Raw genomic sequence first — 13,732 nt, 5'->3', positions numbered from 1 at the left:
AAATAAAGACAACCAAATCAAAAGAATGAGTCAAAAATATTAGACCTGGTCATTTTTTTATTGAGAAAATGAATTCAATATCACATGTGTGAGTGGCAAAAGTATCTGAACCTTTGCTTTCAGTATCTGGTGTGACCCCCCCCCCCCCCCCCCCCCCTCAATTACATTTCCGGTAATTGATTAGCCCTGTAGATCCATTTAGAGGAATTTTGGGCCATTCCTACTGTGACATAGCAAGGGGTTTTGTTTGGGAAGGCAGGTATTTTCCTCCCAACATGGGCGGCTGGGCTGATTCCCAGCCAAGTGAGATCGAATACCGGACCGGAGTTTAAGTGCTGGTCTGGGTTTTGGCAGCACCTGGCTGTCCTTTAAATAGGCAGCTGGGATCAGAATGAAGGTCTCTGTTTTGGGATCTGAGGCATGGTGCCGTGCTAGAGGGCTGGGAGCCGCATGCGGGGAAACAGGCCCCCTAAAGCCTGTTGTGGACCGCTGAAAAAACCTGCTAACAAGGTGACTGCTTTGTGCTTTGGACTTTCCCTTGTGTGAACGAACACTAAGACTGAAAATTGTTGCTTTGTTTTTTTCGTCCTGTGTGAGTAAACACTGAAGTTTTGTTTTACAAACTGTTTCTTTTGCCTCTGTTCTGCGTCCGCGTACCCTGCCTACCAGAGCGAATCCTCACACTACATACAAAACTGTTTTAAAAGTACAGAACTAGGGTTTCCTCCCATGAACTGCTTGTTTCAGGTCCTTCCACAACATTTCTATTGGATTAAAGTCAGGACTTTGACTTGGCCATTCCAAAATGTTAACTTTATTCTTTTTAAACATTCTTTGGTAGAATGACTTGTGTGCTTAGGGTCGTTGTCTTGCTGCCCAAGTCACGTCTCTTGAGATTCAGCTCACAGATAGATGTCCTGACATTTCCATTAGAATAATTAGGAATTCATTGTTCCATCAATGTTGGTAAACCATCCTGGCTCAGATGCAACAAAGCAGGCCAAGCCATGATACTAACACCACTGTGATTTCACAGATGGGATGAGGTTTTGATGCTGGAATGCAGTGTTTTCCTTTCACCAAACATAATGTTTTTCATTTAAACCAAAAAGTTCTATTTTGGTCTAATCCATAGAATATTGTTCCAGTAGCCTTCTGGCTTGTCCAAGTAATCTTTGGCAAACTGCATATATTCAGCAATGTTTTATTTGGAGAGCAGCGGCTTTCTCCTTGCAATCATGCTGTGCATACCATTGTTGTTCAATGTCCTCCTGATGGTGGATTCATGAACAATAACATTAGCTAATGTGGGAAAGGCCTTTAGTTGCTTAAAGGTTACCTTGGGTTCCTTTTTGACCTCGTACACACAATCCATGGGGCCCCGATGCAAAAATGATCCATGGGTTCCCCTCCCCGTCCCCACCCCCAACCTGCCGCCACCCCCCCCCCCACCTGCCTCCATCCCCCCAACCTGCCTCTACCACCCTACCATTCACCTAACGTGCCTCCCAACAGTACTGCTTTGTGCGGGACAGCCTGATTTTGGATGGCAATCCTGCTGTACTGCCATCTGTGGAGGACACTGTTATGGGGGATCTGTGGAGGACACTGTTATGGGGGATCTGTGGAGGGCACTTATGGGGGGATCTGTGGAGGGCACTTATGGGGGGATCTGTGGGGGGCACTTATGGGGGATCTGTGGAGGGCACTTATGGGGGATCTGTGTTATATATGTGTCATCCACAGATATCCCCATAAGTGCCCTCCACAGAGCCCCCATAAGTGCCTGGCTTCTAGTAATTTATCAGTGGGGAGGGAGGAGGTGGGGGACACTGGTGGCGGGGGCGGTGCAGTGCCCGGCGCTGTGCACACACCGGGGGCAACTCCTACCTTCTGGGAGTTCTGCTGCAGCTTGCAGAACATTTTGCTCCACAGACGGTCCTCCCCACACTTATTCTGCTGCTGCTGAGATCCAGAGCACAAGGCAGCGGCTGTCAGGGCAGCGGGGCGGGTACATGGGCCATGCTGCACTGCGGGGGGTCCATGAGCCGGCGTCTCTCCCTTAGCTCCCTCTGTCATGCGCCTTCTGGCCCCCCTGCCTGCTTCATTCATAAAGTGGGAGGAGCAGGCAGACAGGGCAGGAGGCGCATGACGGAGATTTTTCTGACACTGAATGCTGGGCCCTGGCATTTTGCCAGCAGCTTGAGCGGGGCCGCAAATAATTGCTGCACGGACGGCCACCCGCGCAGCTTAGTTAGAGGAAACACTGACTGCAGGGGCCAGGGGGTCCGCAGGCGGCCGGGCCCTCTGGTGTGCCGGGCCCAGTCACAACTGCGACCCCTGTATGTATGCCACTGGAAGTCTTGCACTTGGCACTAGAGGGCATGAACTTGTGATCAATTAGTCACTTATATAATACATTACAATACTTTTCTATTGCAATGTATTATACCTGTCAGTTTAACACTTATAGGCAACCTATTAGACCCTGCTTCAGGCAGAGCCTAATGAGCTTCCATACAAGTCAGACCTCTTGGCCATTGTTAGGCCCCCAACTGCTATAGCAGCGCATCCCACGATCACATCTGAAGAGGTAAATGGTCAGGATCAGAGCTATCTCTTATCTAGCCCATTATAGCATGTTGTCAGTTGTATGACGCAGATGACAGCAGCTGATGATGGCGCAGGCACATACATGTACAGGACTGCGCTAACCCCTTGGCAAACGTGCCATATATGTCGCCAAAGGATTAACTGGGAAGTGAAGGGGCAGAAACGAATGTGGGTGATTACAATCTGTGTATAGCTCTACTGAATATGTTATATAAATACACTCCTCAACATTGAAACCAAAAAGGACAAGTTGTAAGGTTATGCAAATAAAAGAAAGTAGCAGGTGTCACTAAAATCTGCAAATGATCGAATTTTCAAGCACCTAGCTCCAGTCTGTGTCATGTGGGTGGGACAAAAAAGCCAGATTGTAAGCAAACTTTTCAGCCACATAAAACCTTAAAAATCAGATTGGGTCATCAGGGATGATTGTGCAATGTCTCAGTTATCACCACTTGTCACAAACTGAGAGGGACAGAATCCTTGAACTGAGAGACCTTGGTTTATCACTCCTGCAGATCACTAAACGCCAAGGCTGAGATGTCAGCACTGTTCAACGTTGTGGGCCCTGGTGGTTGGGAAAGCAACGCCGAACTGGAATGACAGCAAGAGGTGAACAGAGGGAAACCTCTGCACGGATGGATCGTTTGATTAGAAGAATGGCACCTGGGGAGCCGTTCTGGACTGCAAGCCCAAGATGGCAAACAGTGTCTACACAAACCATCAGAAGGTATTTGCAAGACATTGGGCTACAATCCAGACAACCAGCTACATAGGTGTGTTCAATTGACCTTAAGCCACCACTCTCCAAAGCTATTACTGTGCACAGCAAGACAGCAACGGAGGTTGGAAAGCAAATCTATCTTCTTCAGGGATAACTCCCACCTTTGTCTGGGACACAATGATAGTCGGAGATTGGTCTGGAGACCACTAGAGCAATTCCATGAATAGGCCGCCTTCATAAGGGAAATGTTCATTCAGACAACAAATGATAACCTTATTGATAGCATGCCAAGGTGTGTAAGTGTGTGTATTTCTTCATGTGGTGGTCAGACACAATACTAAATAAAATCTTTTACATTTTTACATTTTTTTTACCATTTTCATACCATTAACATGCCAATTGATAATGTGAACTCAATAATTCTACAACTTTTCCTTCTTGGCATGTTCTCCTCGTGCCTTTGGGTTTCCTTTCACACTCCAAAGACATACCGTATTTTTGCCCTATATGACACACCTGCCCATAAGACCCACCTAGGTTTTACAGGAGGAAAGTAAGCTGTAGAGGAAGAAAAGAGCTCATCTCAGACCCCCAATATTAATCAAAGCCTTAATATTAATCAGACCTCAGCTCAAATCACCAATCAGACCGCCAAGTTTAATCAATACTCAACTTGTAGCCCCAATCACCCCTCCCAATGTCAATCAGATCTTAGAACAGACCACCAGTGTTAATAAGACCCCCAATCAGACCTCAGATCAGACTCCCAATGTTAATAAGGCCCCTATTTAGACCTCAGATTAGACCCCCAATGTTTAAGACCCTTAATCAGACCTCCATGTTAATAAGCCCCATGTTAAGTAGACCTCAGATCTGAGAAAAAAAAATAGACCAGCTTACCTCTGCTGCTCCAGACCCGCCGCTGCTAACATCCAGCGCTCCTCCTGCCGCGCTGTGCTGTGACGTCACAGGGCACCAATGTCCTCACACATAGCGTGAGGAGCCTAAAGAAGAAGACCAGGAAGCAGTGAGTACAGAGCCCGGGGAGAACTGTATTCACCCCTTCCCGGTCCTCCTGTACTAAAGAGCAATTTGATTATGAAAGTGCTAATTAGTATTAGCCGAGTGGCGTAACTAGATATGAGTGGGTTCCACAGCAAAATTTTTTGAATGGGACGCCCCCTCCACCAGCAACTTCTTTTCAACTCCCGTGCAACCCCCACTCCTGTGTCTAGTAAAGATCGCTCTCTCAGATGAGGCCCAGCAGCCGCTCCGTCCATTTCCTACAGTGTCTCTGTATATAATTTCATATTACAATATTGTTGAGGGGGCCCTTACATTCAAATCTTTCAGTCCTCCTCCTGGGTGGGCCCCTTCTGAGTTTGGGCCCCAAAGCAGCTGCTTTCCCTGCAGCTATGCCCCTGTATTCGCCCCATGAGATGCACTGACATTTCCCCCCCACTTTGGGGGGCATTGGTACCGACTGGTACTTCGGTACCGAAACCGACTTTGGATTGCTGTTTTAAAATGTTTTTGAAGTTGTAGAATTGAAGGCCGAAGTTCTTCACCGAAGAAATGCGCGACTTCGGACTTAATGAAGTTTGCCTCCGCAAATCCCATACGTTTTAATGCTGTATGGAGACAGGTCTCCGTACAGCTTTAAAACTAAGGCTACTTTCACATCAGCGGTTTCCCTTTCTGGTATTGAGATCCGTCATAGGATCTCAATAGCGGAGGAAAACATTTCAGTTTTGTCCCCATTCATTGTCAATGGGAATAAAACTGAACTGAACAAAACGGAGTGCGCCAGAATGCTTTCCGTTCCGTTTCATTGCGTTCCCATGACGCACACAAAAGCTCAGCAAGCAGCGTTTTAGAGTGCGTCCTGGGACGCGGAGCAAGACAGATCCATCATGACACACAGTGTAAGGCCTCATGCACACGACCGTTGTTTGGGTCCACATCCGAGCCTGCGTTTTTTCGGCTCGGATGCGGACCCATTCACTTCAATGACACTAAAGAAAACAGATCCATCCCCACTGACTTACAATGGTTTTAGAGACGGATCAGTCTTGGTCATTTTTGACATAATACAACCGGATCCGTTCATAACGGATGCAGCCTATTGTATTATCATGCTGGAAGCGTTTTTCCTGATACATGACGGATCCAGCAAAAACGCAGATGTGAAAGTAGCCTAAGTTAGGGAACGACTCAACTTCGATTCACCCACCCCTAATTGTGAGCTCCACCGCTGACGGTGAGTGATGATACTGTCTGTAAGACGCTACACAATATGTCAGTGCTATATAAATGAGTAAAAGAAATAAATACAGAAGTGTTGTAACCAATAAACATTACTAGGAATCTGTAAACAAAAAAAATGACAAGCATGCTATAACACAAGTCCAACACACACACATGCTGGCTTCAGGCAGCAGCTGGGCGCTCCTGGCCTGGAAGCATGGGGGTCCCACTAGCCCCTTACGAATGCTGCTCCCTCTACTCCCCCTCCAGCATTAGGTAAGAGTGTTCTGCTGCCAGGGCACTGGGCACAGTCAGTGAGTGGGTCACATAACACACTGAGCAGCAGCACATAGCACACAGCTGCAGGCTGCACCTCCTCCCTGTATGTGTAGGGGCAGGGCCAAGGAGCAGGCTGCAGAGGAGGACAGCCCTAGGAGTGTTGTTAGTTTCTTTCCTCCCTGCCAGGTCACATCATACACTCTATTCACTTGTTCCTGGTAGAGAGGCATGGAGTGACTCATGCCTCCTTCACTGGTGTGAGCTTCTCATGCTGCCTGGGAACTTTTTGCAAACTTTGTAAGCCTCCAGGAGTGACAGCACAGTCCCTATGTCACTGCTCCCAGTCGTCAGCACATTGGAAAGTCCTTGTTGATCTCCAGGACATGAGCACTCGCAGGAGAGCAAGCACCTGGCAGGATGAAGTAGCTAGGAGCTTCTCCAGACTCTTTTCCAGGTCATCATCCCAGGAGAAGGAGGAGGAAAGTGGTAAAGATCCAGCTGAGGAACAGGACAGAGGTGGCAGGAGCTTGCCCAGGCTTTTCTTCAGAAGTCAATCCCAGGAGAAGAAGGATGGAAGTGACAGGACAGAGCCTGGAGAGGAGCAGGAGAGACCTCACAGCCCATCCAGGCTCTTCTTCAGGAAGATAAGCCTGGAGAGCAAGGGGGGCAATGACAAAGGGAATAAAGAGGAGCAAGACAGGTCCAAGGTGTTCTCTAGACTCTTCACCAGGACATCTTCTCAGGACAAGGAGGAGGAGAATGACACCTCCACAGTGGCAAGGGAGGACCAGAGCAGGTACTACTTCATTATTAGAGTTGTTTAATATAATAATATTATTATCAACGCCCCTATTGTTATTATAAATATTCTTATTGTTGCTGTAATTATTATTTTACATTATTTTCACTAGCATTAGTAATTGTGTCTTACCTGTTGGTGCAGTTTTATGATTCTTATTTTCAGTCAAGTATGATCTAATTAACCAACAGATTTTTAAGTAATTTTTTTTTTGTTATTATAGAAATTATATTGTGATTATAATAAATGGGTTGAGGGGCACCATGACCTCCTGTCCCAGGTGAGGAGTATAGTGGTGTTGTCAAGCAGCTACTGAAAGGGGACATGGGTTGCTTTTGAACTTTGCCAGACTGGTGAATGATGTCTAGGGCACAGTTTTATCAGATGAAGTTATGTTGTGTTATTCAAGTTTCCATTGTAAAGCGTACCTAGCAGCCAATCTCATGTTCTCGCTACGTAAAAATCATTTTTGATCACACATATTGATGGATATAGGGTGGCCAGACGTCCGGTTTTAGGCCGGACAGTCCGGTTTTTAGACCTCTAGTCCTTCGTCCGGTGCAAGGCCAGGATGGACGGCCAGAAGTCCTCCTTTTTTGTGGTTATCGGCGACTCGACGAGTATGGGGCACTTTAAATATCACTTACATGATCACTAACAGCGCAGAGCGCACTGGAAGTGGAGGAACAGACTCTAAGGAGCGCAGCTGCGCTGAGGTACTCCCTGGTCTGTGCTGTGGGCCGCCAGGATTAAGGGGTTAATAACTACTGTGTGGGTCCTGGGAACAGCTGAAAGGAGGGAATAAATACGTGTGAAGAGGGGACTGAAAGGGGTTAATAAATACTGTGACTGTGGGACTGTTGAGGGGTTAATAACTACTGTGAAAGGCCTTTCACAGTAGTTATTAACCCCTTTCAGCAGTCCCCCATTCACAGTATTTATTAACCCCTCGGGGGACTGCTGAAAGGGGTTAATAACTACTGTGAAGGGTGGACTGGCTGGCTCCAGTACACCCCCGGCCCCTCCACATTTTCCCCGGCCGGCGAGGGGGCGTGGCTTCAGCGAGATGGGCATGGTTTATCGGCTTGGGGCGTGGCCTATGAGGTCACCCTAATTTAAGCCATGGGTTTTCATCTTGGATTTCACCCTTTGCACTGTGTAGATGCTTAAAGGGGTTCTCCGTACTACAGATATTGATGGCCTATCCTCAGGATAGGTTGTCAGTATCAGATCAGTAGCCAGAAACTACACAGTGTACAGAGTCTTCTGCTTTTGTTCCGTACACTGTATAGTTTCTGGCCCTGTGGCTCCCTGAAAGAGCTGATTGGTGCAAGTATCGGCTGTTGTCACCCACCGATCTGGCATTGATAATCTATCCTGAGGATAGGTCATCAGTATCTGTAGCCTGGACAACCCCTTTAATGCATAAATCAGCTTCTGCTGGATTTCACACTTTGCAGGTTTAGGCAAGTTGTTCAATCTTCTTAAAGAGACCAGTCCTGTATGGAGACTTACTGGAAGTACTCCAGGTTATGGAGGTATGGAGACTTATTGGCCTAGCTCCATAGGAAAACAACATGCCAAGAGGTATCTCCCAAGGAAGAGAACCATCTCACCGGTGCCACCTATTGGAAGTGTCTCCCTATGAGTTAGAATCTGAATTTACAACACGCCTTGGGATTTGACAAGGGAATATAGCCAGGCCAGATATCCCTCCATACACAGCTGTTTCAGGGTGCTTGCCCTTCATCAGTACGGAGTAGGACTCTGGCTGGCCGAGTGCAATGCTTAGGATACAGCTTAGGCTACTTTCACACTCACGTTTGGTGCGGATCCATTCAGATAATACAAACGTCTGCATCCATTCCAAACGGATCCATTTGTATTATCTTTAACATAGCTAAAACTGATCCATCTTGAACACTATTGAAAGTCAATGGAGGACGGATCAGTTTTCTATTGTGCCAGATTGGGTCATAGAAAACGGATCCGTCCCCATTGACTTACATTGTGTGTCAGAACCGATCCGTTTGGCTCAGTTTCGTCAGACGGACACCAAAACGCTGCAGGCAGCGTTTTGGTGTCCGCCTCCAAAGCGGAATGGAGGCAAAACGGAGCCAAACTGATGCCTTCTGAGCGGATCCTTATCCATTCAGAATGCATTAGGGCAAAACTGATCCGTTTTGGACCGATTGTGAGAGCCCTGAACGGATCTCACAAATGTAAAGCCAAAACGCCAGTGTGCAAGTAGCCTTAGATAGGGTGCTGAATGTCCTTAAAGAGACCAGTCCTGTACAGAAACTTATTGGAAGTAAGACTTACTGGCTATAGTTCCTTGTCAAATCCCACAGCTTGTTGGAAAATAGGATTTTGACTTATAGGGATCCACTTCCAAGAGTTGATGCTAATGAGATGGTTTTCTTCCTGTACAGGGTGAAATCTTCAGCAAAATCAGCATCAAAATCCACATGTAACTCATAAAAGTGGCTGAAATATACAACTATATTTTTCATAGGGCCGGCAGATGAGGCTGATGATTGTAGGGAAGGAAGCGTTCTCCACAGTATCAGGAGGAGCGATCGCTCATGCCATCACTTGTCCCTATACAGAATCAGTTTGCCAGCAGTAGAACATGATTAGACGACATGATCCTACTACTACATCTGTAGTACATTTTAGTTCCTGGGGACTGATACTCTGGACAGTCTCTGCCTTGGGGTCGTAGTACTTGTTGACTTTGTCCAGGCCAAATAAACAAAAGCAATTCCTTTAACATCAGTTAGGGCAATAAAGGGGCTCTTCTATGGATCTTTCACTGCAGTGGCAGATTTTGATGACATTTGTTGAAAATCTTAATAGAATGAAGGATCAATGATATCTTCCTAGTTTTTCTTTTGCACCAACCTCTTGATTGTTGTAGCTGGAACCTACTGGGCCTAGAGGTAAAATCCACTCCAAAGCACCTTGTGAGGACCACAGGGACCTCGATTTACTATTGACTCTACATCTTGATTTCATCAGCAATTTTGGCATATTTTTTACCATGCTTGATGAGGGGACGTGGCTTACTATGGAAAGGGAATGGCTTAAATGCTGCTTTTTGTGCCAAAATGCACCAACATTTCTGTAAAAAAAACTAAAATTTGTCTCAAACTTTTAGAAAGGCAGACCAGAGATGTGCCGGATTTATCATAAAACCTGAGCCACTGTGATAATTGGCGCATTTGAAGACTCCCTGTCTAGATACCTCCCCTGGACCATCAGTGACTTTACGCCTGTATACTTTATATGATGGATGTATAATTATACAGGTGTCTGCACGCCGGTCTCTTCCTTCTGTAGGTGTCTGGTTTGGCTGATATGATGACACCAATTTCTTCCATCTGGAGAAGAGCTAGATTGAATACTTTTTTTCCCATTGAATATTGCCTGGTGGTGAAGGTTCTCTTAGACGGGCCAAGTAACGACTGTGACTGTGCCCCTCACCTCGTACTGTGCCCTCTTATACCCTGTATTGTCCCCTCTTACCACACCCTGTTGACGATGAGGATCCAGTTGACGATGAGATGAATTTAGGTGCTGCACGAAACATGCGCTCACCTGTCAGAAAAGCTTTTTGTATGTCTGTGATTGGCGGCACCTTTACACAGGCCAATTGTTGGAAACGAGCAATCCTGTCAATGTTCGTTCTCATAATTGACCCAATCCTCGTATATAAGGGCCGTAAGTCTCCATACACCCACTGGGTCTCTTCAGTGAAAGCCAGTACCCCGCCAGAATAATGCAATCGTGAAACACCCTCACACCTCTGCACTACCCATCCATAATATAGCACCCATAGACCGCTGTGGACCCATAGTGTGACTCCATGTGCCTCCGTATATGCGCTCTGTTGTATACCGTATTACAGAATCATTGCTTCTAGGGGAGAATACTAACCGCTAGGAGCTCATTGTGCCGCTATACCGGGTCCTTGTACATAGCACCTCCATCAGGTACCATACAGAGCCTGGCATATCGCTCTACAAATCACAGCTCATATAAACCAAACAGCTAAAATGCCTTGTCCGGGCCGGTTGTAACAGTACACACAGGCAGCCCGCTTCAATACTGATGTAAAATGAGCTTTTAATTGCAACACATAGCTGAGAGCTTGGAGCGTGGTGACTAATCCAGGAGGTCTTGAGTCACTGGTAAGTGGCCAGCACAAAGGAGAAGTGGGATGTCAATGCGTTTGCATCTCTGCTGATAATTAAATAGCATTTCCCACTAGCAAAAAAACAATCAACCGTAAATGAACGTCATCGAGTCATCTGTCCGGTTGTACAGCCCTTCGTAGTTCCATCTCCGTCTGGGAAATCTAGTGTCAGAGATTGTCACCCAGCTTTTCCAGGCTAGAGAATTGTAAATCTACCTCACTGTGGGGGAATAGAAAGCTGGGTGACTCTGGTGGGAGGTGTAGTGATATTCATATTGGTCAAGCAGATTTCTCGCTTCCTTCTTGTTTTCCAACTTGCTCAATTTTTAGCAAAATAAGTTTTAACGCAAAGGATGCACCCTATGTTTTTTGGTTTGCCTTGGCACTGGCACAAAGACACTGACAAGTCAGCTTCACTTCTATTACAAAGCTAGCTGCCTGCAGCCACCACTAGGGGGAGCTTGGCACATAGCAATTTATACAGTGAACTTTTACTGGAATAGAAGCTGAAATATTCTCTTTGCACTGAGCTCCCCCTAGTGGTGGTGGACTGAAAATGTTTCTTGTCAAGTGAAAAAAGAAGGAGTTCATTGTCAGGCCCACCCTCCCTCTGGGTCATGTAGCAGCCAGCTGCTTGGTCTGCCTCCATTGAAGGTACACCACTGTCCTCCTTCATGTTGGAAGTTGACAAGCAGGGACTGGAACACTGTGAATAGAGGGAGCCGTAACTAAGCAGGTAGGTATGCACATGTCCAGAAAGAGGGATGGGAACCCAAAATGCATTCAAAAGACTATGACTTTAAGTATATATATATAGGCATACAGTCGTGGCCAAAAGTTTTGAGAATGACACAAATATTAGTTTTCACAAAGTTTGCTGCTAAACTGCTTTTAGATCTTTGTTTCAGTTGTTTCTGTGATGTAGTGAAATATAATTAGTGGGTTTTGTTTGTCCACCCGCCTCTTGAGGATTGACCAGAAGTTCTCAATGGGATTAAGATCTGGGGAGTTTCCAGGCCATGGACCCAAAATGTCAATGTTTTGGTCCCCGAGCCACTTAGTTATCACTTTTGCCTTATGGCACGGTGCTCCATCGTGCTGGAAAATGCATTGTTCTTCACCAAACTGTTGGATTGTTGGAAGAAGTTGCTGTTGGAGGGTGTTTTGGTACCATTCTTTATTCATGGCTGTGTTTTTGGGCAAAATTGTGAGTGAGCCCACTCCCTTGGATGAGAAGCAACCCCACACATGAATGGTCTCAGGATGCTTTACTGTTGGCATGACACAGGACAGATGGTAGCGCTCACCTTTTCTTCTCCGGACAAGCCTTTTTCCTGATGCCCCGAACAATCGGAAAGAGACTTCATCGGAGAATATGACTTTGCCCTAGTCCTCAGCAGTCCATTCACCATATTTTCTGCAGAAGATCAATCTGTCCCTGATGTTTTTTTTGGAGTGAAGTGGCTTCTTTGCTGCCCTTCTTGACACCAGGCCATCTTCCAAAAGTCTTTGCCTCACTGTGCGTTCAGATGCGCTCCCACCTGCCTGCTGCCATTCCTGAGCAAGCTCTGCACTGGTGGCACTCCGATCCCGCAGCTGAATCCTCTTTAGGAGACGATCCTGGCGCTTGCTGGACTTTCTTGGGCGCCCAGAGGCCTTCTTAACAAGAATTGAACCTCTTTCCTTGAAGTTCTTGATGATCCTATAAATTGTTGATTGAGGTGCAATCTTAGTAGCCACAATATCCTTGCCTGTGAAGCCATTTTTATGCAACGCAATGATGGCTGCACGCGTTTCTTTGCAGGTCACCATGGTTAACAATGGAAGAACAATGATTTCAAGCATCACCCTCCTTTTAATAGGTCAAGTCTGCCATTTTAACCCAATCAGCCTGACATAATGATCTCCAGCCTTGTGCTCGTCAACATTCTCACCTGAGTTAACAAGACGATTACTGAAATGATCTCAGCAGGTCCTTTAATGACAGCAATGAAATGCAGTGGAAAGTTTTTTTTGGGATTAAGTTAATTTTCATGGCAAAGAAGGACTATGCAATTCATCTGATCACTCTTCATAGCATTCTGGAGTATATGCAAATTGCTATTATAAAAGCTTAAGCAGCAACTTTTCCAATTTTCAATATTTATGTAATTCTCAAAACTTTTGGCCACGACTGTACAGTGGGATTAGTCGCCTATACAGTCACCCCCTTCATCTCTGCATGGTCCTCAGCATGCAGGTGTTCCTCATGGTCAGGGGCACAAAACCTAGGGGCAGCTGAGATAAATAAGAGGAGTCACCTCTGCAGTTCGCCTCAACTCAGTTCCAGCAGTACTCGGGCAGGTGGGGCGGCCATTTTTTTGAAGTCCACAACACTCCTTCTGCTGTCACAAGGGAGCTTCATTGATAACTGTCCAGATGGAGGCCAAAAAGACATTCTTTTGATTTCCCCACGACTAATTCGCTTTTCACACGTCTGTGTCCTTAATGCTTTCTGTGACAAGATGTCAGTGGTTTATCCATGAGGAATTCATGTTTGGTCCGTGTGTCCATTTTTTACCCTCCGTGTGTCATCTGTCTTCCACGGACACTGGTAGGCTGAGAATTAATTTCCAGAGCATCTCCTCTAGATGGTCCATGAAAACCATGGGCTAAACACGGTTAGGATCCATGTTGAGGCTGTGTAATCATGGACAAAAATCTGTAATCATGGACAAAAATAGGGCATGCACGGACCTGCGGGTCTCCGAGATATACGGCCCGTGAGCGGCATTGATCGTGCGCACGGGAGTACACAGCATCATAGATTACAATGATGCCGTGCACGTCGGGCCGGCCGCGGGGCTATTGTCCCACACTCATAAGATCATATTCG

General features: G+C 46.4%; 1 protein-coding gene across 1 annotated transcript in view; it reads left to right on the top strand.

The window, feature by feature from the left end:
* Positions 1-6,015: 6,015 nt before the first annotated feature.
* The window catches only part of CRYBG3 (crystallin beta-gamma domain containing 3), a 175,928-nt gene continuing 168,211 nt past the window's right edge, over positions 6,016-13,732 (top strand). The window contains exon 1 of the mRNA XM_044284494.1: positions 6,016-6,656. Coding sequence (XP_044140429.1) covers positions 6,244-6,656 — 413 coding nt within the window. The 5' untranslated portion in view covers positions 6,016-6,243. The remainder of the gene's footprint in view (positions 6,657-13,732) is intronic.

The sequence above is a fragment of the Bufo gargarizans genome, chromosome 3 (genome assembly GCF_014858855.1).
Source record: "Bufo gargarizans isolate SCDJY-AF-19 chromosome 3, ASM1485885v1, whole genome shotgun sequence".
Classification (NCBI taxonomy): Eukaryota; Metazoa; Chordata; class Amphibia; order Anura; family Bufonidae; genus Bufo; species Bufo gargarizans.
The sequence above is the reverse complement of the archived record's forward strand: the minus strand, read 5'-3'. Positions and strand labels throughout refer to the sequence as shown.